At 51.3% G+C, this 27,806-nt stretch overlaps 1 protein-coding gene across 1 annotated transcript in view; it reads right to left on the bottom strand.

Moving 5' to 3' along the window:
* Stk32c (serine/threonine kinase 32C) overlaps positions 1 to 27,806 on the bottom strand; it is a 79,574-nt gene that overhangs the window by 8,026 nt on the left and 43,742 nt on the right. Inside the window, exons 3-10 of the mRNA XM_055608873.1 lie at positions 8,202 to 8,353; positions 5,658 to 5,831; positions 4,717 to 4,754; positions 4,540 to 4,629; positions 4,012 to 4,115; positions 3,305 to 3,421; positions 2,039 to 2,164; positions 1,818 to 1,949 (exon numbers count right to left, since the gene is read on the bottom strand). Of these exons, the coding sequence (XP_055464848.1) occupies positions 1,818 to 1,949; positions 2,039 to 2,164; positions 3,305 to 3,421; positions 4,012 to 4,115; positions 4,540 to 4,629; positions 4,717 to 4,754; positions 5,658 to 5,831; positions 8,202 to 8,353 (933 nt within the window). The remainder of the gene's footprint in view (positions 1 to 1,817; positions 1,950 to 2,038; positions 2,165 to 3,304; positions 3,422 to 4,011; positions 4,116 to 4,539; positions 4,630 to 4,716; positions 4,755 to 5,657; positions 5,832 to 8,201; positions 8,354 to 27,806) is intronic.

The raw sequence follows: 27,806 nt of genomic DNA on the forward strand, positions 1-27,806 counted from the left end.
GATGATGATGATGATGATGATGATGATGATGATGATGATGATGATGATGATGTGTGTGTGAATTGTATGCTATGTGATTGTGAGAAAATAAAAGTATTCATCAAAGTTCCTCAGTCTCCAGGTTTTAAATTTTCCATAGGAACATTGGATATTTTCCCAGTGTTAGCCGACATCCAGAACACACTTCTCACCCTCCAACTAAAGCTCCCACCCACTGCTGCAGGATGGAGCCGAGTTCTTCCCAGTGCCTACCTGAGCTTGCTCTCATTTGCAGCCTCCAGAGGTCAGCATGGCAGTCACTCTGTACGCTCTCCATGTCTGGATTTCCACATGAGTTACCCACGCCCACACAAAGCCAGTTTCTACCCCCCAAAGCCCTGGTTCTAGATACCCCAGCAAGAATCCCCACTATCCCTACTCTTGGCACCTGGCCCAGGACTGTCTGGCTGAAATTCAACCCACAGACACCAGGGGTGCCATGGGCAGTTGGAGGAGAGGACAGGAGCCCCACCTACCTAACTAGGTCTGAAAAGTCAAGGTGCCCAAGGAATGAACCCAGCCCTGCATCCCACAACCACTCTGGAACAGCATAGGGCCCATCAGGTCTGGGAGGTAATACTTCAGAGTATCAGGCTCAGACAGGTCAAAAAGGTAGGTAAACACTGACCACCGATCACTCTGACATCAACATGCAATAGTTGCTCTTTTGTGCACACCATCTGTATACCCTGGCACTTGGAACTAAACTGTGATGCCCCTCCCCCACCCCAGAATGCTCAGGACAAAACCCTAAGACCTGTGAATAGGACTTTACATGGGATGCTCAAGATTGACAGATACTCCTCTTGCAGGATATTTGATCCTATTGTGAACCCCCAAAATTGTGAACTGTAAAACCCTGTTTCTTGTTTGGTGTGGTTAGGCCTTATCACACACCTTTAACTTTCCGATTATTGTAAACAGGTGATTATGCTGTGGTTCACTCACCCCCAGCACACATCTTTACTCCAAGAATTTTCTGTACACAGGGTTTAATAAAGTTAACCCTAGATCAAGAGGCAGAGGAAGAAACCAGCTGACAGGGATTAAAGAGTAGGAGGGACTTTGAGTTGAGGGGTATTTAAGACTGTGTGGAGAAGAAAGCTTTTTGAACTGGCTCCTTAGGGCTTGAGCTTAGGCATTGGCCCTTTTTTCCTGGGCTGTCAGTGGAACTAGTGAGCCTTTTATGTTTTTTCCATCCAGACCTAAGTTGAGAAGGAAGGTCAGCTAGGGGCTTTCTCTGCCTTTCTGAGCTAGCAGATTTTCACCCTGCTTCTGGCTCCTGAGTCTTTATTGGTAAAACAGAATGGTTAGGATTTTCATTCATTTTTTTTAAAAACAACACACTCCCAAAGCCAGAGAGGCAAGGAAGAGTTTCCTTCCCAGAGCCTTAGAAAAGCAGAGCTTTAACACTTTGATTTTCAACATGGTACCCCTGACCACTGATGAACCAGGGCACAAGTCACCTGAGCACTAACATCCCTGGGCTTGTACAGGGGCTTTTCATTCTTGGTGCCTATCCTTGATTTCAGCTGGTTGCCCCAGTGATCATTGTCCAGGAGCAGGAAGCAGCTGAAGGCAGCTATGTAGACAGGCTGGAGGTGAGGGTTGTGACAAGGGAAGCTGGGGAAGGTCATAGGCCTCCTCGGGACTCCAGGAAGACTATTGCCGGACTATAGCGTTCATGCTCTGCCCTGAGGCTGTCAGAGCACTGCTAAGGGACCTTGCACTCCACACACAGGGCTGAGGGGGTCCCGAAGCCTGAGCCCAGCACTCACCGACTGGGAGCTGTCTCTGCTGCTGTCCCGAGACTTGTTCTTGGCCAGCCGCTTTTTCTTCTTGTGCAGAGGCCTCGACTCCAGGATCATCTCCTCCAGCTCAAAGGTGGGGTCACAGTGCAGACGGCCTTTCTGTGGAGAGAGAGGGTACTGAGCCCAGCCTGCGGGTGCCACCCCACCCCCAACAGCCTGGAGTCACCCATCTGAGCACCCCGGCTTACATTGGGCACGAAGCCCGGCTCCACCTTCTTTTCACTCAGGTCATCCCACAGCACATGGGCCAGCGATGGCGCTGTCTGCATGTCTTGGAGACTGGAGAATCGGTGCTCAGGGTTCACCGTGAGGAGCTGCAAGGAGGCCCCCTCTCAGACAAAGCCCCACAGGAGAATGGCTACCTGCCCCACGTTGGAGCAACCCTTGAAGGTGTCCATCGCTCTGAGGCTTGAGGAAAGGTGGCCCTAGAGACTCTTTGATCCTTGTGCCCTGATACCCAAGGACAACAGAGCTGCAGGGATGTCCTGCCAAGATTGGCCAGCAGGTGGCAGTGGTAGCCAGACTAACATTCTCCCATAATAGCACATAGGCCCAACTAAGTACTGCAAAGCCTCTTCTGTTACCATGTAGAACCTTCGGGCTCCAAAAATGTATAAATCTATGCTGGGCCAGGACATCAGGTTACCAGAGACAGGTACCTCCTGGTCATGTCTCATATATAACAACCCTTTCTTCACGCCTGTCCTGGCTTGTGGGCTCTGTTCTCCGGATCCACATCTTGGGATACTCCAATCAACATATTTAGAGAAAAGCTCTTCATGTGATAAACGGCCCCCAGTCCAGCCCCAGGGCATACAGTGTCCCTGTGTCCCTAATGGCTGGTATTCTCCATTCTCCATCTACAGACAGAGCTTGGCTGTGAGAGGTGAAGGGGCAGGGAGCAAGGGGCAGGGAGCAGGGGGTAGGGGGCAGAGGCCAGAGGGACTGGCTTTCTTCTTTGTCCCCTGGGAGTGGTGACCCAGGCCCTGTTCACCTTTCAGGGTGGGGACAGGGGGTAGAGGAGGCTAGTGCATAACTTGAGACATGTGCCAGTCTGCTATCATCTCTCTCCTAGACGTGTGATGCAGAAGGCTTGATGTCTAAACTCTTTGCCTGGCTCTGAGCATCATGGGAAGAGGATGATGCACTTGTCCTGACGCACTGGTCACAGACAGGGGCATGCTGTTATTTAGCTCACCATGGGGGTCCGGTCAGACTGGCTATGAGAAGCACACGGCTTGCCTGCGGCTAGAACCAGAAACCCATGTGTTGGTACCAGATTCCTTTTCCCTGAGCTAGACAAGGTCTCAGAGTCGTTGTCCAGGAAAGGTTATGGCTGTGCTGGTGAAGGGTTCTGTGCCCATGAAAAGATGGGGTGCCTCCCCGAGCTCCTGAAGAAGTGAGTGCAGGGATGGGTGGGTATCTGGGGGCGGGGGCGAGGGGAGGAGGCTCACCTTCCGCAGCAGGGCCACCATCTCCTTGGACCAGGTGGGCACATACTGGACACTCACGGTGCTGAAGAGCTGAACGAGTGACTCAACGGCGTTGCTCGAGTGGATATCGTAGGGCCTCTGTGGGCAGGGACGCACTGCACCAGGTGCTCTCCCCGCCACTGTACCCCCACACAAGTACAACCCCCCTGGGAGCCCATGTTCAGTCCCAGGTGCAGGCCTGGCCCTGAGAACAGCAGCCACCAGATCCAGAGCCAGGGGGGGGGGGGGGAGGAGCTTGCACCAGGACTGAACTGGGTACCACAGCCCAGAAGCTCATCTGTCAAGGAGATGCACTCCCTACCCTCACCGAGACCTGAGGCCTGGGTGGGCCAGTCGCAAAGGACAGGAGTTGCTGTCTTCATCGGGACTGGGGTTCCATGGAATGGTGGAGGGTACCCCCAAGAGAGGATACAGAAGGCAGTATGAGGCCTAAGCAGTTTACTGCCTCTGCCCCCAGAGAAAAGAAGCAAGTCTCCCCCCAAGAACCTGCTGAACACACATCCTGTCCACCACCAACCACTCAAGACTTGTTTGCTTAGGCATCTGTCATACTTTGCTAAAAGCCTGAGTCCACTGAGGTTGGAGGGGGGGGGTATCATCCTCCTTCCATGGCTCTCAGCCAGTATGGGGCAAGGAAGTGGCTAGCTCAGGGTTACGAGGCTCCGTACCCATCCTCGCAGCAGCTCGTAAGCCATCACCCCGACTGACCACCAGTCCACCTCGAAGGAGTAGCCAGTGCCGCCATTGACGAAAGAGTGGAAGATCTCTGGAGCTGTCCAACAAAGAGAAGAACAGCTGAGCTGTGGGGCTAGAGGGTCCTGACAACCGGGTAAGCCACAACCAGGCCTGCACCAGATCTCAAAGAGAACCCCACCCGCCATGGTTCTGCACTGTTCATCCTGCAGGGAGCAGCCCCCTTCTGGACTAGCCCACAGCAGATAAAACACTGCATAGCTAGGCCATTTGGTCCACCCCAGGTCCTCTGCTCTAGCGAGTATGCAGGGATAGAGGGAGCTGTCTTATGTCTCCACCCAGGACTCTTATGTACACCCTCATGTTTTTCTGCACATATCAGATTGATCATATATATTTTTTAAAAAAAGCCTTTCCTATCAATCCCGCTGTGGCTTTATCTGACTGTGGAGAAAGGTCTGTGGCCCTGCATGTCCAGGTGTCATCTGAGGCCTTAGGCTTACCCATGTATGGCTTGGTCCCAGCCAAAGCTGTCGCCCTCTCCCCATCCTTGATGATGGTGGCAATGTTGAAGTCGGTCAGGTGTGCATGTCCTGTGAGGAGAGGTCAGACATGGCTTTCCAGGTCCTGGGCAGGGCACCCATGCTCCTCTGCCATGTCCCAGAGCTCCAGAGACTCACCTTGTTCATCCAGGAGAATGTTGTCGGGCTTGACATCTCTAAGAGAACAGAAGGTGACAAGAAAATGAGCTTGAACCCATGTCATTTATGCCCTGACATCCCTGACGGAGCCACGAGTTCTCCAGATGCCAGAGGCAGAGGCCTGGAGAGCATGACTTGGTATGTAGAATGGGTCCTAGCAGAGGGCCTAGTGTGAGCCATGGAGGACGCACTGCACTGGTCAGAGAGCACCAGGGCCGCCCAGAAGCCAGCTGCAGGAGAGCCACCAGCAATCTGTTTTCTGAGTCTTGGTGGCCAAAGACTATCTAGGACTGTGCAGAAGGCACCCCCACAGCTAGAGGGCTCTGAGGACTACAGAAGGCCCTCGGGGCCAGGTTCCCGTGATGCCCTCACCAGAGCATCATGGGACTGCATGGAAGGGGACTCATGCACATTCTGCCCATAATTCAGCTTCAGTCCTCTCAACTTCGACTTCCAGATACACAACTAGCATTCAGTAGCCATCACACACCCGAACCATGCCCAGGAAACAGAATCCCAGGGCAGAGAGGCAGAAATGAGGTTTGTTTGACTCAGTTTGCACCAAAGCTGCAGGATTTTAGTGTAGTTTCTGCTTCTTAATTCTACCTGCTTGCTAATTAGATATTTCCCAATTCCATGTGCTTTTCACAAACACCCCAATCAGTGTGAAGTCCCAGGATGCTGTCAATAGACAAAGGAGAGGCACAGGTGTGCCCAGCCCTGTGTACACCCATGAGGACTAAGCCCTCTGTGTCCATCTTCAAACTGGGTTGTTCGGACAGTGCCCAATCCTGGGAACAGGTCCTTATGGAAGGGTGGGATTAGAAGCCAGACCAGGTTATGCTGCACTGGGGATACCCCAAGGTTATTGCCAACCATTCAACCCAGGTGGGTACCTCATCCCACAGGTGTTCACACACCTGTGGATGATGTGCTGGCTCCGCAGGTAGTCCAGGGCCAGGGCCATCTCACAGATGTACAGCCTCACTGTGTCCTCTGAGAACTGGACATTCTGCTGTAGGTGGTAGCGCAGGTCTCCACCCAGAAGCAGATCCACCACCATGAACATGTCCTCCTCATCTTGGAATGAGTACCTGTGGGCACCAGGGGAAGACTCGGCATGTGAATGGCTAGGGACCCAGAGCAATGGCTCCTGTCACACCTGGCTCTTCCTCCTTCCAGTCTGATCGCCATCCTGCCTGAGGCATTGACTATACCCTGCCCAGAGTGGCACCAAGACCCTAAGGAAGACAAACAGCCATGTCCATAAGGGTGGTTTGGCTGATGCCCATACGTGATGACTGGAGAACAGAAACCGTGTACATCCCAGAGCTGCTTCAGGCTTCCCTGGTTTCTTCTAAGAGGATTAAAAACAAAAACAAAAACAAAACAGAACAAAACCTTGGCTTATAAAAGAAGAACAGGAGACAGTGCCAGTGAAACGCTTACTACGTATCAGGCAAGGAATTGGCGCTTAGCGAGTAGACGCCACGGGGATGGTGGTGGCGCTGGTTATAATGATGCTGGTGCTGATGCTGACAGCAATGGTCATGATGGTGATGGTGGTGCTGGGGATACTGGTGCTGGTGCTGATGCTGACAGCAATGGTCATGATGGTGATGGTGGTGCTGGGGATACTGGTGCTGGTGATGATGGTGATGGTGTTGGTGACAGTGCTGGTGATGATGGTGATGGTGGTTGCAATGACAGTGAAGGTGGTAGGGATGACAGCAATAAAGATGCTGCTGGTGGTGGCACTGACGTTGATGATGATGAAAATGGCGGTGACGGTAGCAGGACAATGCTTCTTTCCACTCTGTGATTTCCTTCGTGAGCTCTCAGAGGTAACTCTAATTTTAGACAAGCGACTCTTTCATGAAAAAAAAAAAAAGTCACAGAGCATTCACTTTTGTATGACGTCCTGCTCCCTGCCCTCCGGAAGCCACCCTCTCTCCGCCTCAGCGGAAGGTGGCCTGGTGAAGGTGGCACAGGCAGGATTCTAAGGAAGGGGTCGAGGGGACTTGGGATGTCATGGTGGACCCAGTGCACACAGCCCTGGTTGGCAGGTGATGTCTAGAGGCCTGGAGCGTGGAGGGAAGGAAAGATATAGACTCCGAACTCCTGCCTTGTGGCCCAAGTCACAGCAACGCCTGCTCAGTTATGAATGGTAGCAGTGGGGGGTTTCCGGTTCACAAGTGAGGAGACTGACGACAAAGGGGTCATGTGTGTGCTCTTCAGCATGGCAACGGACTCAACACGCCTGACCATTAGGCAATCCTGTCTTTTAGGAAACCTGGAAGGCTGGGTTGCTGAGGCCCCAAAGATGAAAATACTGGCCTTCCTTTTTCCCAAGATGCCTCAGTGCCAGCATCGTGTTCCCACCTCACAGTAAACTCCTTCCTTTCCCCTGATCCACTCCTGAGCTACAGCATGGCAGGGGCAGGCTTGAGGGGTGCTTCTCACTTAGATATTCTCCCCACTTTAGAATGTTGCTCTAGTATGCTGAAAACAGGACTGAATGTATACCACAGAAATGGTATCTGGTTCTATCACTCCTCAGCCTGCCTGGAAAATAGCCAGCCACAAGCATACTAGAGCTTCTGAGTAGGAAGGAAGCCATTCCTGAGCCATGCTATGTAGCCTCGGGGAAGTGGCCAATGTCCACTTTGAAGTTTCTTGACTTATCGTGGTGGTGGTGGGGGAACACCAGTAGGTTGCAGTTTGGGGTGAGAGGAGTCTGAGCTCCAAGCAAATCTCAGGTTCATTGTCAAAGAGAACACATTTGCTTTCCAGTACCCCAAACAGCAGCTGGCTGCTTTTTCCTAAAGCTCTGATGGACACAGGGTCATCTAAAGGACAGGGGTACCTATGCTTTCTAGAGGCTACCTTGCCAGAGGTCCCTGCTGTTGGAAACCCCGTGGTCCACAAAGCCTTTGTCAGTCATGCCCATCAGTAAGTGCAGCAGAGAACAGAGCCCACTATCAGCAGTCAAGGAGACTGCTTCCTTGGGTCAGGGAAGATCCATGCATTGGAGAGGACTACAGGGTTGGGAAGACCCCTATGGGAGGCAGCAGTTCTGCAATGGAGAGGAGCCTGGGTCCCTCCCGAAAAGGACAGACTCAACCTCCCAGCAGCCCACAGGGTTCTTATGCATCTGGCACTCATTTTGTGCAGGAATCTGAAGGTCACGCCTACACTTGGTAGTACAGCTTAGTGCTAAACCCTGGGCTCCTCGCAGGCCCTGGGAGATTCTATATGAATCCCAGCATACCATGGGCCCCTGAGCCCAGCAGACCCTGAACACAGAAGCCGAACAGACTGGTGGGTTGGGGAGCAGGGAGGTCTAGCGCATGGGGAACATCCCAGAGGTATTAGGGCCAAAGAACAGCAAGGCCCCTTGTCCCATTCCAGAGGGTAAATCCCATTACAAGGGGCATCCTTGGCAGGCCCTCAGGCAGGCTCACCAGAGGTTCACCAGGAAGACATGCTCAATCTCCTGCAGGATCTCCAGCTCCCGGAAGACATTTCGGACCTCATCACGCTCGATGCATTGCTGCTTGTTCATGTACTTCATGGCATACATCTTCTCTGTGTCCCGCTTCTGCACGATGCACACCTGAAGGGCCAAGGACCACTCAACAGAATGCCAGAAAGTGAACCCTTCGGCCCCCCTCCACCCTGGGAGAGCCAGGGTCCCTAGCTGGCAGTGGGACCAGGTGGTGAACAGTCTACAGACTGGCAGGGCCCAGTCACACTGCACCCAGACAAGAGTCCTAGCTTCATAAAGGCGGGATGGCTTGTGTGCCGGTACTGAGCCCCTCGCCAGCCATGACTTGTGCAAGTAGTCTCAGCTTACCAAGCTTCAGCATCCCCTTCTCAGGGCCTGGATCAGCATGTGGCTTTGAAGTACACTAGGGACTGTTGTGTGGTTTGAGTGTGAAATGCTCCCTCCACAGGCTCATGTGTTTAAACACTCAGCCTCCAGTTGGTGGCTCTGCTTTTGGAAGCTTTCAGAAGCTTTAGCAGGTAGAACCTTGCTAGAGGAAGTAGGTCCCTGTGCTTAGGGGAGGGAGTATGGTTTGGCCTTACTTCCTGTCTGTTCTCTGCTTCCTGGAAATGCCCTCACAGACCCATCCAGAGGCGTATCTCTTAGCTGACTTCAGATCCCATCAAGTTGACATTCAAGATAGTCATCACAGGAATGAAGGAGAGAATATCCACTTATCACAAAGCTGTGTATCCAGGAAGCTGCCATCTACCACAGGATCATCGTTTCCAACAAGCGGGGACTGTCCTTGATGGCAGGCCCCTTAGAGTCCTGAAGGCACATGACAGTACAGTGCTGTACTGTCGTGGTCAACCACCAGCGCTGGTACTACTTAGCAAAGAGGAACATGTGATGAGAAGGACGAGGCGAGGGGAAAAGCAGCTGATATCCCTTGTGGCCAAGAAGTGTCAACAGAACCAAGGACAGAGGTTCCCAAAAGGAAACAAAGTTAAGACATAAAAAGCTGGTGCGGAGCCAGCACCCACGCCCACTGCAAGCCGCAGTGGCTCTCTTAAGGACAGGTGATTCGCATAACCAGAGCCATTTGCTGGGGGTTATGCAGACTATGGTCTCCAGGTCTTTGTGAAACACTGGTCATGGGTCTGAATGATTTTGAACCTTGAGGTGGGTGAGACTAAGCCTGGAGCAGCACTGGCCTCAGACCAAATCTCTGGATACACCCTAAGAGAACCCACATCCCTCTTCCTGGGAATATGCACAAGGTAAAAGGTCTCTAGGACTTCTTAAACCAAGCTGACCTCTAACCCTGTGCCCAGCAGCCTCCTGGCACAGTTCGGTAAGCTTAATGACTGCCACACAGCCATTCAAGAGTCACTGAAAGGACTTTTAATGACATGCAACCACTTTGGAACACCAAAAAGAATGCTAAGCTATGCAATAAAAACAGTAGGGCTATGCACTCAATCTGCATAGACGCTAGAGACGAAGGCAGCTTCACAGATGCTACTTGGCTATGGTTTCTGTCCCTCTACTGTGCGGCTCTGGTGACAGCTGGTGGTGCTTCTGTGGAACCTGCTCCACAGCAGTGGCATTAGGGCTGTCTGGTGCTCCGGTCTTGGATGAGGTGTCGGTAGATGAAGTGGCTGAGCAGCTTCTCTCAGTCCTGAGCCTTACATCTCCTCCCATCACCCAGAGACACAACTTCTGTATCTGCAGCTGAAACTTCCAAGGCAACACTGCACACATAGCGCCTTGACCACAGGCGTTTGTCAGCCCAAAGGAACTGAGCCTGAGACACGATGCCAACAGGCTATGAAGGGGACATGTGACTGCCTCTAGGAGCCCACCCGCCTCAGGATAAACTACCAGTGGCACAGATACAGCCAGGTCTCCGTGCAGGCCACAAAGACCCTTGCAGAACTCTTCTGGAAACTTCCTCTTCTGGGGGTGATGCCCCAGGAAGACTCTGGCCCAGGGAGTCACCCTGAACATGAACCAGCTCCTGCCTGGACCATCCCAGGGGCCCAATCTCAGCACTGCACTGCCCTTTGAGGAACAGACCCATGGGAGCAGGTGTGGGGTACAGGGCCCATAGGGAACATTCAGAGAAGGGGGGATCCTGTGTCTGAGAGTTGAGGCAATGATCCTTCTCAAATCTTTCTTTTCCTTAAAAAAAAAAAAAAAAAAAAAAAAGCTAAGTGGGGCTATTGCTCAGTCAATAAAGCAATTGTCTAACATGCACAAAGCTCTGGTCCAGTCTCTAGCATTTCATAACACTGGATGTGGTAGTGTATTCCTGCAATCTCAGCACTGAGAAGATGAAGGCTGAAGTTCAAAGGCATCCTTGGCTACACTGTAAATTCAAGGCTAGCCTAGGTCACACAAGACTAAAATACAAGTAAGAAAGAAAAAAGGAAGGAAGGAAGGAAGGAAGGAAGGAAGGAAGGAAGGAAGGAAGGAAGGAAGGAAGGAAGGAAGGAAGGGGGGAGATGAGAGGGGGGAAGGGAAGGAGGGAAGGAGAAAAGGAGGGAAGAATGGAAGGAGGAAATGAAGGAAGAAAAAAAAATGAGCAAGCTCAAAGGTTGTTTCCAAGAAGCCATAGGACTTTCTAGCTGGCTGCCCAGGATATAGAATACAAACCCAGAATCTCCCAGGAGGGCCTCAGACAGCCAAGTATAACTTGCCTTTCTGTGTCCCTGTAGGTGTTCCATGAGCTGTCAAACTAAGTCAGTCATCTAGAAATCAAGCTGACAAAAAGAAAGTGAAAGTCCGGGCTACTGGGCAGTTATGCAAATGTGTGTGAATAAGCACAGCTGCACTCAAAGCCAAGTCCTCTGCTTCCCCACACTCGGCTTTGAAAGTGCTCTCAGGACTTCTGCAGAGAAGGGTTCAGCTGCCCTCTCGATAGAAGGTACAAATGTCCTGGAGGGAAGCTGCAGGCGGGGCGCTGGGCAACAGGTAGAGCTGACTCAAAGGCTCCTGGGTAGGGCTCAGAAAGAAGGAAAACCTCAGAATGCCTCAACAACCCTACAGTAGCATAAGGCCACCCCTCAGAGTCTGCCCACCCCTGGCACTAGCCCAGCCAGGTCTGTGTATAGGCCACCAAGATTGCTGAAAAACTGCCTGGCTCTCAGAGTAGTTAGTTCTCCTGAGCATTCTGAACCTGGATGGACCTTGATACCAAATCCGCTCTGTGATGCTAACTGTCCAGTTGCAGAGAAAGGCCCACAAGCTGTGCCCAGAATGAGTCCATGGGCTGGAATAGGGTAGTCTCCAGGCACCTCAGCTCAATCTAGGACTGGGGGTCAGGCCAAGTCAGCCACTGTTGGCTTCTGTGCTGCATCTGTCCATTCAACAGTCCTGCCTACAAGGTCTCCCTCAAGCCAAGCATGGAGTTGTGACTGAGCAAAATGACAGCCAGGTCAGTGAGGGAGTTAAAACTATGCCGTACTGGCACATTGATTATTCTGAATTAAAGGAACTTTTAAAAAGTGCAGGCAGAAGCCAATAGCTGAACATCCTGTCTCCTAAGAGCAAGAGCTGAAATTCCTTCCCTAAACTGGAAGGGAGGCAAACATCCTTGCTTAGAGCCCGAGGCCAGAATGAAAGAACTGTCTAGAGCGAACCTGTAGCTTTTCCTTTTTTAATCCTCCTTCATGATCTGGTTGCTTCTTCAAAGGTCAATAGTTTTGTGATGCCAGTAGCTCTTGGTTAGACCACATGACTAGCTGCCACGGGTGCTGCTAAGCAGTGGTCCTTAGTGACACCGCCCTGCAGCCCAGAGAACTGCAGCCCTCCTTGGGATCAGCTCTGTCCAGGGGCTCTGTGCTACCGTGGGGTCTCTCCGCTTGGTACATGGGTCAGGTCAGCAGCACCCAGTACTCCCTGGACAGGCCCCTGCCTACTGAGTGCCTCTGGGCAAGCCCAGCGGCGGTGACCTATGCCCTGTCCCCTGCACACTCCATCTCTTGGATCACACACAGCCCTAGCTGCATTCCCAGAGGTCTGCAGCCATCAGGTACCACCAAGTGACACACCTCTGCCCACAATTCCCAGCCTGCCCGATCTTCCCAGCAACCCCAGCAGCAGTGAACCCCATCCCATCCCTTGTGCATCTCATTCCCGGCCACAGCTCAGCCTCCATCCCCGGAGGCCTGCAGCCACCCAGGGCAGACAGGTTTAAGATGTCTTTAAAAGAAGATTGTGACTCAGATCTTCCAGGCACCAGCAACCACCAAGAAGACCCAGGAACCTCGCCCTCCTGTCTTCTGTTTCCCTGCTGGTGATGGCAGTCCCTGAGGGAGGCCTGGCCTTTAGGCACTTGCCTAAATGTTCACTTGCCACCTCGGTCCTCTGCAGGGTGGGAAAGATGCTTTGCAGGCTGTTCCGTTGAGACTGCTAGGCCAGGCTAGAGCTCTTATCCTGCAGCCAGCCTTAGACATGGCCCTTTGGCCCCAGGCCTCCCAGCCCCAGCTTTTTGGCCAAGAGACTGGCTGCAGATGTATGCCCCACTTGGAACAAAGAAACAGATCGAGCAATGTGTTCCATGCTGCAGGGGTCCCTCCCTGCTTCCGGTGTCCTCACAGTTGCCCCCAAAGCTTCTGCACCAAAACATTTTTAGGTGCCCATCTCACTTGGCCACCTTCTTGTGCACCTAGAACCCATCCTGAGCCATTCTGCAAAGCTTTGGGAGCTGTTCCATGATCACAGAGGAGCCTGAGAAGGTCAGCATGTAGCCCCTGGAGGCATCTGTCTGGGTCTGGGGCTAGTGCAAGGATGTCCTTGGAGTCCCCTCTCTGAGACTTACTCTTCCCTCCTTTCTCTCTTTCCAGGGTTATGGTGTTGGGGTGCATACAGGAGACAGGGCAGCTGCAGCATACTTAGCATAGGCTGGCAGAAAGCCCTTCTGATGGTACTTGGGGGACAGCTCGCATGGATTGGGACTGTAGAGCAGTGCGTGCTACAGAATCTGACTCACTCACCCCTAAGTGGGTCCTCTCCAGTGACTGGAAGACACAGATAACTTTGTCCTACTCTATAAATGTGACAGGAGAGCACGGTTTGGGGGCACTGCTGAGACATCAAGTGGGTGGACAGAGGACTCCCGAAGGCGTGAAGAGGCCACGCCTGCTCCAAGACTAAAGTAGCTGCAGGTTGGCAGGCCACAGCGTGGGAAGGACAGGGGAAAGCACGGGCGGTCAAGTGTTGAGCCGCAGATCTCCCCGCTCGGAGCTAGCTACAATCCTTCTCCAAATTACTATTTTGAAAGCCCATTGAAAATTTCAGAATGAAAATAAGCGTCAGCCTCAGCAGGCCACCCAGCCTCCCGCTCCTGGATCTAGGCCCTTCTCTGACTGACACTTCATTCTGTTCCCAGTGAGCAGAATTATGGGTCTGTCGGTCAGAGCCCAGGCCAGTCAGAGCATGGTCAGGGGGGCTTCTCGTCTCTCACAAATACACCTTCAAGCAGGAGGCAGAGAAAGCAATTACTTCTGAGACAGAAGTGAACAGGCTGGGAAACTACCCAAGGAGTTCCTCCCTTTTGGGAGTGTGGGGAGGGGAGGAGTCTCTGCCTAGCAGGTGCAGAGCCCTAGGTTATTCTGTCCCTTTTGTGCCTCCCCTATGAGAGCTTCCTGCATAATTCCCTGCCCTCCTGGGGTCAGTCACATGCACCCACACACATCACAGGCCCTGTCTCCGGGATCCCTGGAGGGGAGAACCTTCCCTCACTCAGTGCAAAAACCCCACAGTCACTGCCAGGGAGGTTCTCTGAAATTTTCACACTACAGTGAGCCACCAGGAGTTGCTACCAGCTACAGAGCCACAGAGAAACAAAGGGAGCAGCAGGTATATGGGTTTCCTGAGTCTTTGGGCTCTTGATTTTCAAGTCTAAGGATAGCCCAGTTATGGTGTGGGTCTCTGAGAGCATGACCAAGCTGACGGTCTGGAGGTCACAGGTAAAGGTGGACCCCAAATCAATGGCAGATGTCCTCACAGGAAACAGAGGGAAAAAGCATAGGCAGGAATAATGGACAAGGTCACATGGAGATAGAATGGAAGTGAACATGCTAAACTTGATGATGGTGGCAGATAGCCATGAGCCAAGGACTACTAAAGATCATGGGGACTACTCAGCCTCCAGGATCCAGGAGAGGCCAAGGGTCTTTCTCTCTTGCTTTAGGGAAGAGCCAGTCCTGCTTCCATATTAGACCTCAGTCTCCGGAGAGTACTTGCATGAGCATGGAGCATTGGAGCTGGCATGTTGAGGGACTCTGTTTTAGTCCCAGGAAGCCAAACTGCATGCCCATCTCAGGTAGGCCTGTCATGGATGGATATTCCGGCTCCCTGGAGACCCCAAGACCTTGGCCTAAACTTGTACTGTCCTCTCATCTGGGGACCTTCTCTCTTCTACCTACTAATCCGGCCCCTAGTCCTTCCTCTCTTCAGCCTACTTTAACCATCACTGTCTTCCCACCCAGGCTGGCCTGGCCATGTCACTGCTGAGTGGGGCTGGCCTGCAGAGCTCTGGACACAGTCACAGCTGCTAGGGATGGAGCTGAGTTTTGCCCTTAAAATGGGCCTCATTAATTTCATCTAAGTGCCCTTTGGTGGAGGCAGCTGAGGAGGCTTAAGCCCAGCTGGAAGAGCCTGGCTTTGCTGGCCTCCAATGCCAGCTCCCACAGAGAGGCTCCAAGAACGAGTTTCATGCTGCCCCGGTTTAGAGGGACTGCAAGTGTGGCAGGTCTGACATTGCAATGTTTCAAAAGGTGAAAGGAGACGTAGGGCCTCTCACAGCTAAGCCTCTCACAGCTAAGCCTTTGCAGCAGGCCCCAGTGAACTGTTTCCTCAAAGGAAATTGGTCCGGGCTTTCTGGGCCACTTCCTCGGTAATCCACTTACGCTAGACAAAGAGGAAGTGGGATCAGATCTCAGAGGAGTGAGCCCTGCTGCTCCTGAGCTGCGCGGTGCCCTGCAAAATGCCACTGCTCAGCCTGAAATAAGGTAGTGACTAACGGTGTAAGCGCCATTCTAATTGAACGCTGTTTACGCATCTTGCAGATTTAAGTGATTCACCACAAGCTCTTTTTCTTTCCAAGTCAATTCTGTTCCCCAGAAAGCAAAGGGCTGACAACAGGTACCCAAAGCCCCTGAACACCATAATGAACGTACCTCCTGTGAGTAGCAGAGCCCAGGGAAGGCAGCCTGAACCGCAGGGTACAAAGAAGGATCCTACCTTTCCTAGGATTCTGTTGGTAGCCAGTGCCGGAAGCACCGACACCATAGGAATTGTCCTGCAGAAGGTGTATATGGTTTCCAGAGAGAGCTGACCCTGGAGGCACAAAGAGAGCAGCATTCCCTGAACAGGGCCAAGCAGCTCATGCCAAAGCACAGCAGGGCAGGGGCTAGACAGAACAGAAGAGACTCTCCTGCTTCCCCCAAGAGGCTGTGATCTTGAAGGTCTCTGAGAGATCAGCACTCCTCAAGTCCCATCCTGGGCCCCTCCTGGACCAGATCCCACAGTTCTCTAATGTGCTCAGCACCTGTCCTCAGACTAGTCTTCCTTGTCTCCGTGTCTGTGTCAGGGCTCTCCCTTCTGTCCCCTAACCTCCGTCCCTCAGAGACTTCAGGACAATGCTTGGGAGCAGGGAGACAAAGACTTTGTTTTCTCAACTCTAAGCACTGCTCCCTGGGCAGCATCTGGTGGAAGCCAAGAAGCTTTGCATGTCACCATGTATTTGTCACTTCTCGTCACTGTAACCAGATACCTGACAGAAGCAGCTCCAATTTTGGAGAACGATTTATTTTGGCTTGAAGCTTAATAAGGTACAAGTCACATGGTGGGGAAGGCATGATGGAGTCCATGGGAGTGGAAACCTGAGGCTGGGACTCTCTGTATCCCATAAGGTTAAGAAGCAGAGAGGAATGTTGGTGCTTGGCTCCTTTCCTCCTTTCCTTCCCCTTTTCTTCAGCCTGCATCCCCAGCCCACGGGATGGTATCATGCCCATTGGAGGTGTGCTTTCCTCCTGAGCTTAAACTCTCTGGAAACACGCTCATGCACACCAAGTGGTTGTCTCGTAAGTGTGACACCAATACGTGGAGAGACAAGCAGGCCAGAGGAGCAGAACAGAAAATGACAAAGCAGACCATGCTGGTACTTCTTGTGTCATTACAGTAGCTCCTCAAACTTAAGTTAAAAAAAAAAAAAAAGAGGGGCCGGAGAGATGGCTCAGAGGTTAAGAGCAATGACTGCTCTTCCAGAGGTCCTGAGTTCAATTCCCAGCAACCACATGCTGGCTCACAACCATCTATAGTGAGATCTGGTGCCCTCTTGCAGACAGAACATTGTATGCATAATAAATAAATCTTTAAAAACAAAAGAGTTTTTAGTAAGTGATGTTATTATCAACATCAACTAAGTCGTTGTATAAAAGTTTGATCCATGCCTGACACTACAAGCCAGAATGAGCTCCAGGCTATGAGCTTTAACCTAACACATAACAAAACCTAGAAGCGATAGAAGAAAACATGGTGTCTCTAAATGAAAGAAAAGACAAAATTCTGTGGCTCTGATTCCAAAAACAATTTGGAAAGTGATTGATAAAAATGGTTTCATAAAAGAATATATTGTGCATGGGAAAGGGTGTATAAATGAACTTGAAAGACAATTAAACTGAGAAAATATTTGCAACTTAGGTCAGAAATTAAGGTTGTCATTCCTAATAAGTATGGCGCTCCAGAAACAAACAGAAATACCAACTGAAGAGGAAAATGAAAAAAAAAAAAAAAGGCAAGTTAGCCTACCATAAGAGAAACTCAAGGCAAAGCTAAGTGAGTTGCTGTGCCTCGTCTGTTAGGCTGGCAAAAATCCAAGCAGCTGGCAACACGCCCTATGGCAGACACCGCATGGAAGACAATGGTCCCCTGGTCTATGCAGGGGACTTGGCAATTTCTAGCACAATTCGTGTTCACCACCCTCCAGCCCACATACTCCACTTCTAGGAACTAACCCAAGGACATACTGCAGCAGCTCACAGGCGTGGCTAACACACGAGGCCCAAGGACAGCTGGCCTTGTTGGCTCACCCTCAGACTTAGCAACAGATCATGACATGAGTGGCCGGCAGAAGGATATCCTCCAGAGGCGCACTTGACCTCATCCTGGATCCTGTAGATGTGTCACTCTTCGTGGGAAAAGGACTTTGAAGCTTTGGTGCTGGCTTTGAGAGGATAGCATCCTGGACCAAAGGCAATGATGGAGGCTAAAGGTACCCCAAGTCAAAGAAGAGATGCAAGACAGAAACAAGAGGCCTGAGTGGCAGCGAGACCACCAGCCAAAGAGTGAGAAACACCTCTAGACACGAGAGGCAGATTTGAAATGGATTCTACCCTGAAGTGTCCAGAAGAAATGCAATCCAGCCCATACCAGGCTGCGATATACAAGTGGTCAGTACGCATGGACAATGGCTGCCAAAGTCGGATACACACGGGTCTCAGGCAAGAGCATGGCTCTCTGATGATGGAACCTTGCTTTGGCCACGGCTGATCTGATAAAGACCATCTAGAGATGGAGAGGAGCTCACAGATAAGAATCCCTCAGGACAGAGCAGCATGGGCCTCAATCAAAAGTACACAGCAGGGAAAAGGAGGGGCAGATACATAATAAGGGGACCAAACCGCTACTGTGCAGATTCACTATCAACGTGATTTAGAGAAGTAGCCATTATAACAGTCATGAGGCCTTCAGGAGAATCCTGACTCTGGCCAGTGCCACACTGTTGACTGTTTTAGGTGTGAAAAAGTTCTGTAGTCATGTTTAAGAAAATCATCCTTGTGGTGTGTTGGGTGGTGGTGGTGCAGACCTTTAATCCCAGCACTCGGGAGGCAGAGGCGGACAGATCTCTGTGAGTTCAAAGCCAGCCTGATCTACAGAGAGAGTTCCAGGACAACCCGGGCTCCACAGAGAAACTCTGTCTCAAAAGATACCAGAGAGAAGGGGTAGGTTGCTCTCTATAAATCAGTTGGATGCATGAAAAGGGCAAGGAAGATGAAAGGCTTCCACAGGAGTGGTCAGACACATGGTAGACCATTGTATGACTTCCTTTTATTTGTTTGTTTGTTTGTTTGTTTGTTTGTTTATTGAGATGTGGGCCTCAGTATCTCAGGATGGACTGAAAGCTGCCGTTTGCAATGGTCAGTGGAGGGGTCTGGTCAGCACTAGCACTGGGCTCTGCTCTGTGTAGAGGCCTGGAACCCCAGGCTTAGGATGAGATGAGGACAGCCTTCCCTGCTAAGGGTCAACACTTGCTTTGTTGTCCTGGCCCTAGAAATTTGTGAATCACAAGGTGTGAGGCCCCACAGGGGGACCACACACAGAGCCAGCTGATGTCCCAGAATAGAGAGGGGTCTCCGGAGTGCCCAAGCAGAGAAGGAAGCAAAGTGCATGGTGAGCAGCCTTGACCTTGTACAAGGCACCTACAGCCTCCTATGACCTGTATCTTCGACAGCTGTGTCTGCCAGCTCCATGAACTTCACCAACAAGAGGCACTCCTCTAAGCCCAACAATCAGGGGGCAACCATCCTGTTCCTGGCAGTCAGCAGGACCACCCTCAGCTGAACTCCCTTGCTTGGTCCTCCCAAGCCAAGCCACTCAGGGACCAGGTATGTCAGGGGGATGACAATGGCCTTCACACGCCTATGCAGGGAAGAAAGCAAGAGCTCTCCGCCTAAACCCGTCGCAAGTGAAACAGCTATTTTTAAGGCACCGGCGCTGCCTTGGTGACCCTGAGAGGCAAGCCTGGCACATTCACATGGTGTTTTGGCCCACTTAGGAGCATGTGATAAATGCTCCGCTGCATGCTGGCTCCGTGGGGCAGTGGCCAGGAGGCTTTCTTTGTCCTATGGTGGCAGCAGAGGCAAGTCCAGAACAGAGCTGTTAGAAGGGGGATTTGCAACAGGCTGCGGATGTCCCAGCATCCCCAGCCCTCACAGCCCCCACGGTGTCCTTGGTGCCATGGTACTCCTGGGCCCCCACAGCTCTGGTGATACCCCCAGGCAAGATTCAGAGTAAAGCTGCTCTAGGGAGAACATGTCTTCAGACCTAGGGAAAGAGGAAGCCCCACCCTGCCTTGGTCAGCTCCTGCTGGTGCTGATCTCACCTTCCGACTGTTGTGACTTTTGAGGAACCCCTGTAGCTATGCTCATGACTGGAGATTCTTTCACCTCCAGTTCTGGAAGGGGTGGAGCCCTGTTTGATCCTCAGCACTTCCTGCTCTTCAAAGCCACCTTGGCCGGCAGCCCTGGCTTTCATAGAGAAAGGTCCCCACTGGGGGACCCTCTCAGTGTGGGAGGGCACGGGAACCTCCTGGGGTGAGGATAGGGCCCAGATGGCTTCTAGAGAGGTCTGTGCTTGGAGGCCCAAGCACTCTCTCTCCTCCCAGACTGGTGTGTGCATGTTTTCTGACCCCTTTTCTACTACGGGCCAAAGTACAAGCAAGAGTATTGCTTCCTCAAGCAATATATACCACTTCTAGGTATATATTCAAAAGAGGCTCCAGTACACAATAAGGACATTTGCTCAACTCTGTTTGTAGCAGCTTTATTTGTAATAGCCAGAAGCTGGAAACAACCCAGATGCCTCTCAACTGAGGAATGGATACAGAAATTGTGGTACATCTACACAATGGAATATTACTCAGCAATAAAAAACAAGGAAAGCATGAAATTTGCAGGTAAATGGTGGGAACTGGAAAAGATCATCCTGAGTGAGCTGTCCCAGAAGCAGAAAGACACTCACAGTATATACTCACTCATATAGACACATAGGATAAACCTACTAAAATCTGTGCACCTAAAGAAACTAATCAAGAGAGAGGACTCTGATTAAAATGCTCAATCCCCATCCAGAAAGGCAAAGAGGATGGACATCAGAAGAAAGAGAAAACAGGGAACAAGTTAGGAGCCTGCCACAGAGGGCCTCTGAAAGGCTCTGCCCTGCAAACTATCAAAGCAGATGCTGAGACTTATGGCCAACTGTTGGGCAGAGTGCAGGGAATCTCATGAAAGAAGTGGGAAATAATAAGATCTGGAGAGGTCAGGAGAGCAACAGAACCAAAAAATCTGAGCACAGGGGTCTTTCCTGAGACTGATACTCCAACCAAGTACCATTCATGGAGATAACCTAAAACCCCTGCACAGATGTAACCCATGGCAGTTCAGTGTTCAAGTGGGTTCCATAGTAATGGGAAAAGGGACTGCCTCTGACATGAACTGATTGGCCTGCTGTTTGATCACCTCACCCTGAGGGGGAAGCAGTATTACCAGGCCAGAGAGGAAGACAATGCAGCCACTCCTGATGAGACCTAATAGACTAGGATCAGAAGGAAGGAAAAGAAGACCTCCCCTATCAGTGGACTTGGGGAGGGGCATGCATGGAGAAGAGGGAGGAAGGGAAGGATTGGGAGGGGACCAGGAAGGGAGCTACAAGGGGATACAAAGTGAATAAAGTGTAATTAATAAAAAAAATTAAAAAAGAGTCAGTTTCAAACCATCTTGGGTCGCAAGCAGCACAGTCAACACATGCCACTGTTCTGAGGTCTTCAGGGCACACTCGCTGACAAATGAGATAGCGCCACCAAATCTGCCTGCCCCTAGTAAAGTCTCACCAAACTGCCAGTGATGCATGCTCAAGGGGAAGAGACAGATGCCTTAGCTGGAGCCTGTGTGCTGAAGGCCCGGAGGGTCACAAGCTGGGGAAAATAAGGCTCAGGCACCTGCAGGGAACACAGCACCTGTGCTCAGGGCCAGCAGCACCAGGCAGCATCTGGAGACTTCTGTAGCTGTCCCTGACGTTGGTAACTCTAGTGGCCACCTTGGGCTTACTTTAGCGATGCTTTCCATAGATATTATCCCTGTGGCGACAGCTAATCCCATGACGGGCCATGGAGCAATGGCCCTAGCATCTACAGCACAAATATCTGAGATGCTAAATCCCAGAGTTCAGGCTTCAGGGCCTGGATGTCTTGGGAGAAAATGATGGAGATAATGTTAAAGGCAAAAAAGTCCCTTGACGCTGGTATAAGCATCAAAGGTCAGAACATGACCCTCCATCCTGCTGGTATCAGAGCCCATCGGCTGTGAACCAGGAGGATAGATGGTACCACCTGCCCAAATGAGCTGATACAGGCTGCCTCGCAATGATATTCTCATCCTGGTATCTTGGGTGATCCATATTAGCTCCAGGCAGTACTGGCTTCAGCAGCCCCAGGGGCAACCCCAGGACCCATGATTCAGCATTAACAACTGGGTCACATCCCAGAAGTCAGGCATCTCTGCATTCTCTGTGGCCATGACTGGTCTCCCGCTGCTGTGTGGAGCATCTGAGAACCAGATTCTCTGCAGACAGAGTTAGTGAACCATAGGCCCAGTGATGTCCCACAATACTCCTGGCAGGATGCAGCCACTGGGAGGTTGCCATAGCAACCACTGTGCTGTCTTGTCTCTGAAATGCTGGGCAAAGGCAAGGTGTCATCAGTGGGGGCCGTGTTAACAGATCTGTCAGAAAGGAGCAAGGGGGCCCTGGGCCAGCCGAACGCCAGCTCAAAGCCCCCCAATTGCACGCCTACATCTGAAGATGATCTACCCCCTGGCTCAAGCCTTCCCTGGATTTACCTGAGGATTTGGGGACTCAGCAGGGGTAGAAGTCCTAGAGAAGTTACGGCCTATATCAAAGGCATTTTGCATCCATGTCTTTTTCTATAAGCTAAAAAACAGAGACGCTGACAGTACATTTGAGCCTGAGCCTTTCTATTGATGTGCACTCCTTCCTTTCCCACAGTACGGCTCTGTCAGTCCTTCTGTGAGAGCTCTGCAGCCACAACTCGAGACACAGCTGCCTAGGAGTGAGACCTCATGCCCAAACTGGACTAGGGAAGAAAGAGGCTGGCTTTTCCCCCCCAGAAGTTACAATGTCTATGTACCCTGAAGCCTCTGTGTGAGCTATAGCTGGCCTTGCCTGGGGACAGAGAGAAAAAAAAGGGGGGGTCTAAGGATCATAGAGTGACCAGGGCAGTAGGGAGGTTAGAGAGAAAGATGAATGGAGAGATTTATCCAAATTGAAACTGGGCCCATAAGGCCGTAGGCAGAGGGACATGCCTGTCAAAACAGCAAACAATACCAGCTGTCCCAAAGCCAATCAAGGTACTAAAAATCCAACCTGGACCAGGGCTCTTGTACTCCCTAAAGGACATCTATATCCAGGAGCCAGGCATCTCTTTGGGATCTTTCTGGTGCCCCCTTGGTCTTCTACTTGCTGGTGACATTTCTCAGAGGATCTTTAGGACCGCCATCTTTCTTACAGATAGCACTGACAGAAATTACCGCTCAGCCTTGAGCCTGTTTGGGACATCACAAGAAACCCGCCTCCCACACCCACTGGAAGCCAGAAGCAGGTCCTATCTTCCCATCAAGAAATGCCCACAGGCTGCAAGGTCACCATCTCCACTGCTTAGACCCCTGTACTGAAGACTTCCCATCCCCTGCCCAGCCATAATGGAGCTCTAGGAGGCAGCCCGTCCCTTCACCACTGGCATGGGGTTACGAGTGGGAGAGCTGACAGGCAGGAGCACCATTGGGATACACAGAACAATCAACTCTTCACCTGGAAAGACGAATTTCTTACTACATCCACCCGACACCACATGGAACAGCACGGCATACACCTCTGAGAACATGTGACAAACAACAAAATATGGGGTACGTGGAGGAAGGGTTCAGATGACACCCCCAGGCCTGCTACTTTGTGGTACTGAATGTTGTGAGATTAAGGCACAGAAAACCAACAAAGGCAGGAAAGGTTTTCTAAGATTGCCCCAGCTCTGCTAAAGATACATCTTGGAGGGCCCTTTCCATTTCCCCTCTCACTGTCAGTCTTCCCCTGTCCAGGAGGACGTGCCCCTCACAGAGGGCCTAGAGGAAGGGCCTTGGCCACAAGCCAGCACAGCTCATCAGGGCCAACAATGTGCCCAGATATGTCGTATACTCTCCCTAGGAAAGAGGCCCTTCTCCCTTCTCCTATGAGGAGGGAACACTGGTTCTCAGATCTCACATTTTGGGGTACTCATGTTTGTTTGTCACGATGTCACTATACATAAGAAATTAAAGGCTAAGAAATACAGCTCTTTCTTCCTTTGTGGTCAGTTTACACACACACACACACACACACACACACACACACACACACACATTCCAGAATATCCCAGTGAAAATGGTAGCTGGAGCTAGAATCCAATTTCCTGGAATTAAAACAAGAACAGTTTGAAGAAGGGGAGTTTCTTAGACAAAGCCTCTTCCAACCTGAGAGGATGCCAAAGTTTTAGTCAAAAATGAATGACAAGCAAGAGGCCAATGAGGGTGAAGGGTAGGAACTGAAAGGCTGGTTGAAAGGCTAGATGAGAATCCATACCAACAGAGAAGGAGACTTATTTTCTCAGGGTCCTGGATGGTTAGTTATGGCCATATCACTCCCCAGACATCAGTCAGCTAGGAGAGGACAGGGTCAGGTAGGGACTCTACTGTGGTGCTGCCTCCTGCAGACTCTGGAACAACTCATGGGAGGACACTGAATGGTCCATGGCTCTGAAAGAGGCACTGCTGGGGACAGGAGAGTGTCCTACCTGAAGCCTCACTCCCTCCTGGTATCCTCTGAATATAGCCATCCTGTCATGATGCCCCAGAGGACTGAAGGGGGGGGGCTTTTTTTCATGCCCATACCTATAAAAATTTTGTTCCTATGTCTGAAGACTGAAGACTGTCCCATCCCCAGTTTCCTCTCTCCTTGGAGAATAAAGCTCCCTGCTCCAAGACATGATTTCTCTAAGTACCGAGTGATTGTTGAGTTTGATTATGCCTCCTGCTCTTCAAGACCAGCTCATTATTTCCAAAATGGATGGAAGCCTAGCAGAAGAGCAAGTCTACCCAGCAACAGCAGAATTCCTATAGGATGCTTTTGGGGGTTTTGGTTAAATGAGAAAGCTGGGCGTGAAGTTCTGACACCTGAGTCAGGGTTCACTAGAGTCTGCTGCCACATACAGGTAACCCTGGACACCCAGTTCATGCTTGATGAAGGAGGATCTTGCAGACCCAATACTCAAAAGGTAGTTCCAACAGATGGTGAGCGCCAAGGTCATTCTGGCTCAAACTGAAGGTGGCAATTTCAACCAGTGGCTCCCTCTATTTTTTGTCTTCACCTCTATGCCAGTCATTCAATGTTTGCCTTTCTAGTTCTGTGTCTCTGACTTGAGCTATATTCCCAAGCATCTGCCTGTGTGTTCCAATTCACTCCACCAGATGGGAACAACCCAGCAGATTCTGCTCCCAGGGACAACTTTAAGGGATTTTTTTTTCCCGCTCAACAAATTCAAGGCAACAAAATCAGCATTCAACACCCCAGCAGGAGGGCAGGGGAGCCCAAGCCTTCTGCAGCAATGGCTTGAGTCCCAGATACCTAGACGCTTGCTCCCACAGGCAACTTCTGAGACATAAGCAATTTCATCAGCAGATCTGTCTGTCACCATCAAGGAAACACAAGGAGACAGTCTCTTGCTTTCACCGGGAAGGCCACGACCAGAAACTCAAACCCTGACGAGTAGGGGCTGGGATGCAGCATAGTGTGCCCAGGGGTGGGAAAGTTTAACATGGTTTAGCCTTTGTAGAAACAGCATGGCGGTTCCTCTAAGGTCACACATAAGATTGCCCTGTGATGTGGCAATCTACCTCTGAGCAACAGAATTTAAAGGGGGAAAATCCAGAGACCATGGTTGTATATGCACGTTCATAGCAACAGCAGTAGCCACAGTGGCTACTCCAGGGAAGCAATCCAAGAGTCCATCAACGGGGAAACACTGTACACAGGTCAGTAGGATCGCTCCACCTTCAGAAGAAGGAGACTCTGACACTCTACCACACAGATGAACTCTGGGGACATTTTGCCACATAAACCCAACCAGACACAAAAGACAGATTTTCCACAGTTGGGCTTAATATAGCATATTACTATAGCCCCCCTTCCTATATTAAAATCTTATGCAACTAGGTGACAGTGGGAAATCCTGAGGGTGGGGAGGTCTCATGAATAGGACATGCCCTGATGAGGGACCTCAGTGAACTCTGACCTCTTTCCACCACGTGAGGACACAGCCAGGAAGGCAGACACCGTATCTGCCTCCATTTTGGACTTCTTGCATCCGTAACTACGAGAGATATTTATTGCTCAAGCATCCAAATATGTGGTGCTTCTGTCATAGCGGCTAGAAATAACCAAGGCAAGGTGTCCTGAGTGCTCAAAACCAGGGGAACAAAAAGCAGAAGTCTGCTGCAAGGACCTGGAAGAGGGGCAAGGGAGAGTTATCCCTTAATGAAAACAGCTTCAGTTTCTCAAGACAAAAGTGACTGGAATCTGTCACATGACAACTTGACCACGGTGACATGCACCTATGCTGTAAGTGACCAACATTATATTTACTCTACCAGTGTTGTTTGTGTACACAACTCCAAGAGTTATAGCCCCTACACGTGATGGAGCCATTGGTCAAAATGACATTTGACTGGAAACATTGGTCTCAAATGCACATACTCTGCCACTGGCCTGGCACAAGGCAGGGCTTCGGTGGGCTTTGTCTCGCCTATAGAGTCTTCTGCAGAGGACACACCCTCTGAACCACAGCATACAAGTGGATTTATTCTCAGCTTACCGGACAGCCCAGCTTCCTTTCCAGGTCCCCACTCCTTCCTGCCTAGATCTGCCTCTGTGTCCACTGAGAGCAGTGAGGACAGAACCCAACCTGTGAGGCCTTACTATCTCAAACACCTGCCAGGCAGCCACAGCTAAAAACTCCTGGTGAACTAACGAGGCAGCTAACTGGGATCAGGAAGGAGTGTTCCAATTCTACCACCCACCATCTCAGCAGCCTGTTCCTAGGCTAACAGCTCTCAAAGCCAAGTCTTGGTCAGAGGAACCATAATCCTGAGGTTCTGCAAACTTGACATAAGGCAGGACACCCCAGATGCCCTGTTGAGGATCAGGGATGCTGCCGTGGAGGGTTGTGTGGAACAGCAGATGCAAGAAAGGTTGGGTAACGGGGTTCCCTGAAAGCTTCCAGGGGACGAAAATGGAAAGACTCCCAGAAAACAGCACCTAACACCCGCACTGCCTGACCCCTAAGCCCCCTGACCCAAGCCTAGCCCACTACTGGAGGTCTTCACCCTGGGATGTTACAGCCAGGCCCTCTTCAAATCTTAGTTCTGAATGCCTCCTGACACCAGTACCTCCTGGTAGCAGTTACTTTCCTAGCTTCAGTTCCAGCGGCTGTCCCTTCCATTCCACAAGGCCCACCTCTTGTCTGCACCCTCCTGATGCCCTGGTGACATCAGAACAGAGGAGTTTCAGCTGGTCTCAGGCTAACCATCTTCGCAGTCTGTGGGAACCTCTGGGGCCCAAAGGATGTTAGAGACGCCTCCCCATGGTGTGTTTTCATCACTGTGCAAAAGCGCTCATCTGCTTTGACTTACATTCACCCCAGGCTTTAGCAAAGAGAACAGCCATCCTTTGTGATACAATGAAGTGGAGGCAATTAATCGCCCTCAATCGCCCTGTGCTTTGTACTCTGGTGGCTGTGCAATCTCTTTAGAGAGGGCTTTTGGAGCCTAAATAGACACAGTGCGCAGACAGCTGCGAGGCTAGAGGGGAGGGAAGGGCCTGGACAGCTGAACAGAAGCGTCTGTTCGAGAGGGTCCATCCCAAACAGCACACCACGCTGCACCAGCCGAGGGCTAATTCCAGCCTTTTCAGAGCTCTCGTTAAGTCTCTTTGAGTTATAATTACCCCCAATCTGTAGCTACCACAAGGCAGCAATCAGGAAGTTAGATCTGGCCAAGAGAGAACAAGGCAAGTGGAGACAGGCTCAGCAGGCCGCCTGCTTGAGGGACAAGAGCCTTGGGGTTGGTCTGGGAGGAAGCAGGCTGGGCCACCACACTGGGTCCTGTCACCTTGTGCGACAGGAATGGACAAGCCTGGCCTCTGGACTCCAGTGTGGCCTGAACTGCTGCTTCACTTGGCAGGTCCATGGGATGGCACAGCAGCTCTTGATTCTTGGGGAGCTGGCTACATTGTGTGGGATGATGGCCACAATGTAGCCATCCCAAGATGCCCCCCACCCCCTCTAGCCCACAGCGTGCCCCTTATTGAGAAATCGCTCCAATTGCAAGATGGCTACAGTATTACAAGTGGGTGAATGTTGGTACACAGAACCCCTTACAGGGTGACAAAGGTCCTACAGAGCTAAACCAGGCCACGCTCTGTTGTCGGCTGAGCTGAGAGCCCAGAGGCCCTGCCTGGAAGGTGATGGAAGGCTAAGCTGACAACTCCCTAAAGACTTAGAGCCCCTACTTCTTCCCTGATAGTTCTGAGCCTTTTGCTCTGGTGATGGGAATAACTTCCCTGAGGAGAAATGGAGCAAGTCTGTGTGTGGCTCCATGGCCCCCTATGTTCCCACCCTCCACTGGCCCAC

This window comes from Psammomys obesus, unplaced genomic scaffold (genome assembly GCF_907164565.1).
Source record: "Psammomys obesus unplaced genomic scaffold, mPsaObe1.curated_primary_1811, whole genome shotgun sequence".
Lineage (NCBI taxonomy): Eukaryota > Metazoa > Chordata > Mammalia > Rodentia > Muridae > Psammomys > Psammomys obesus.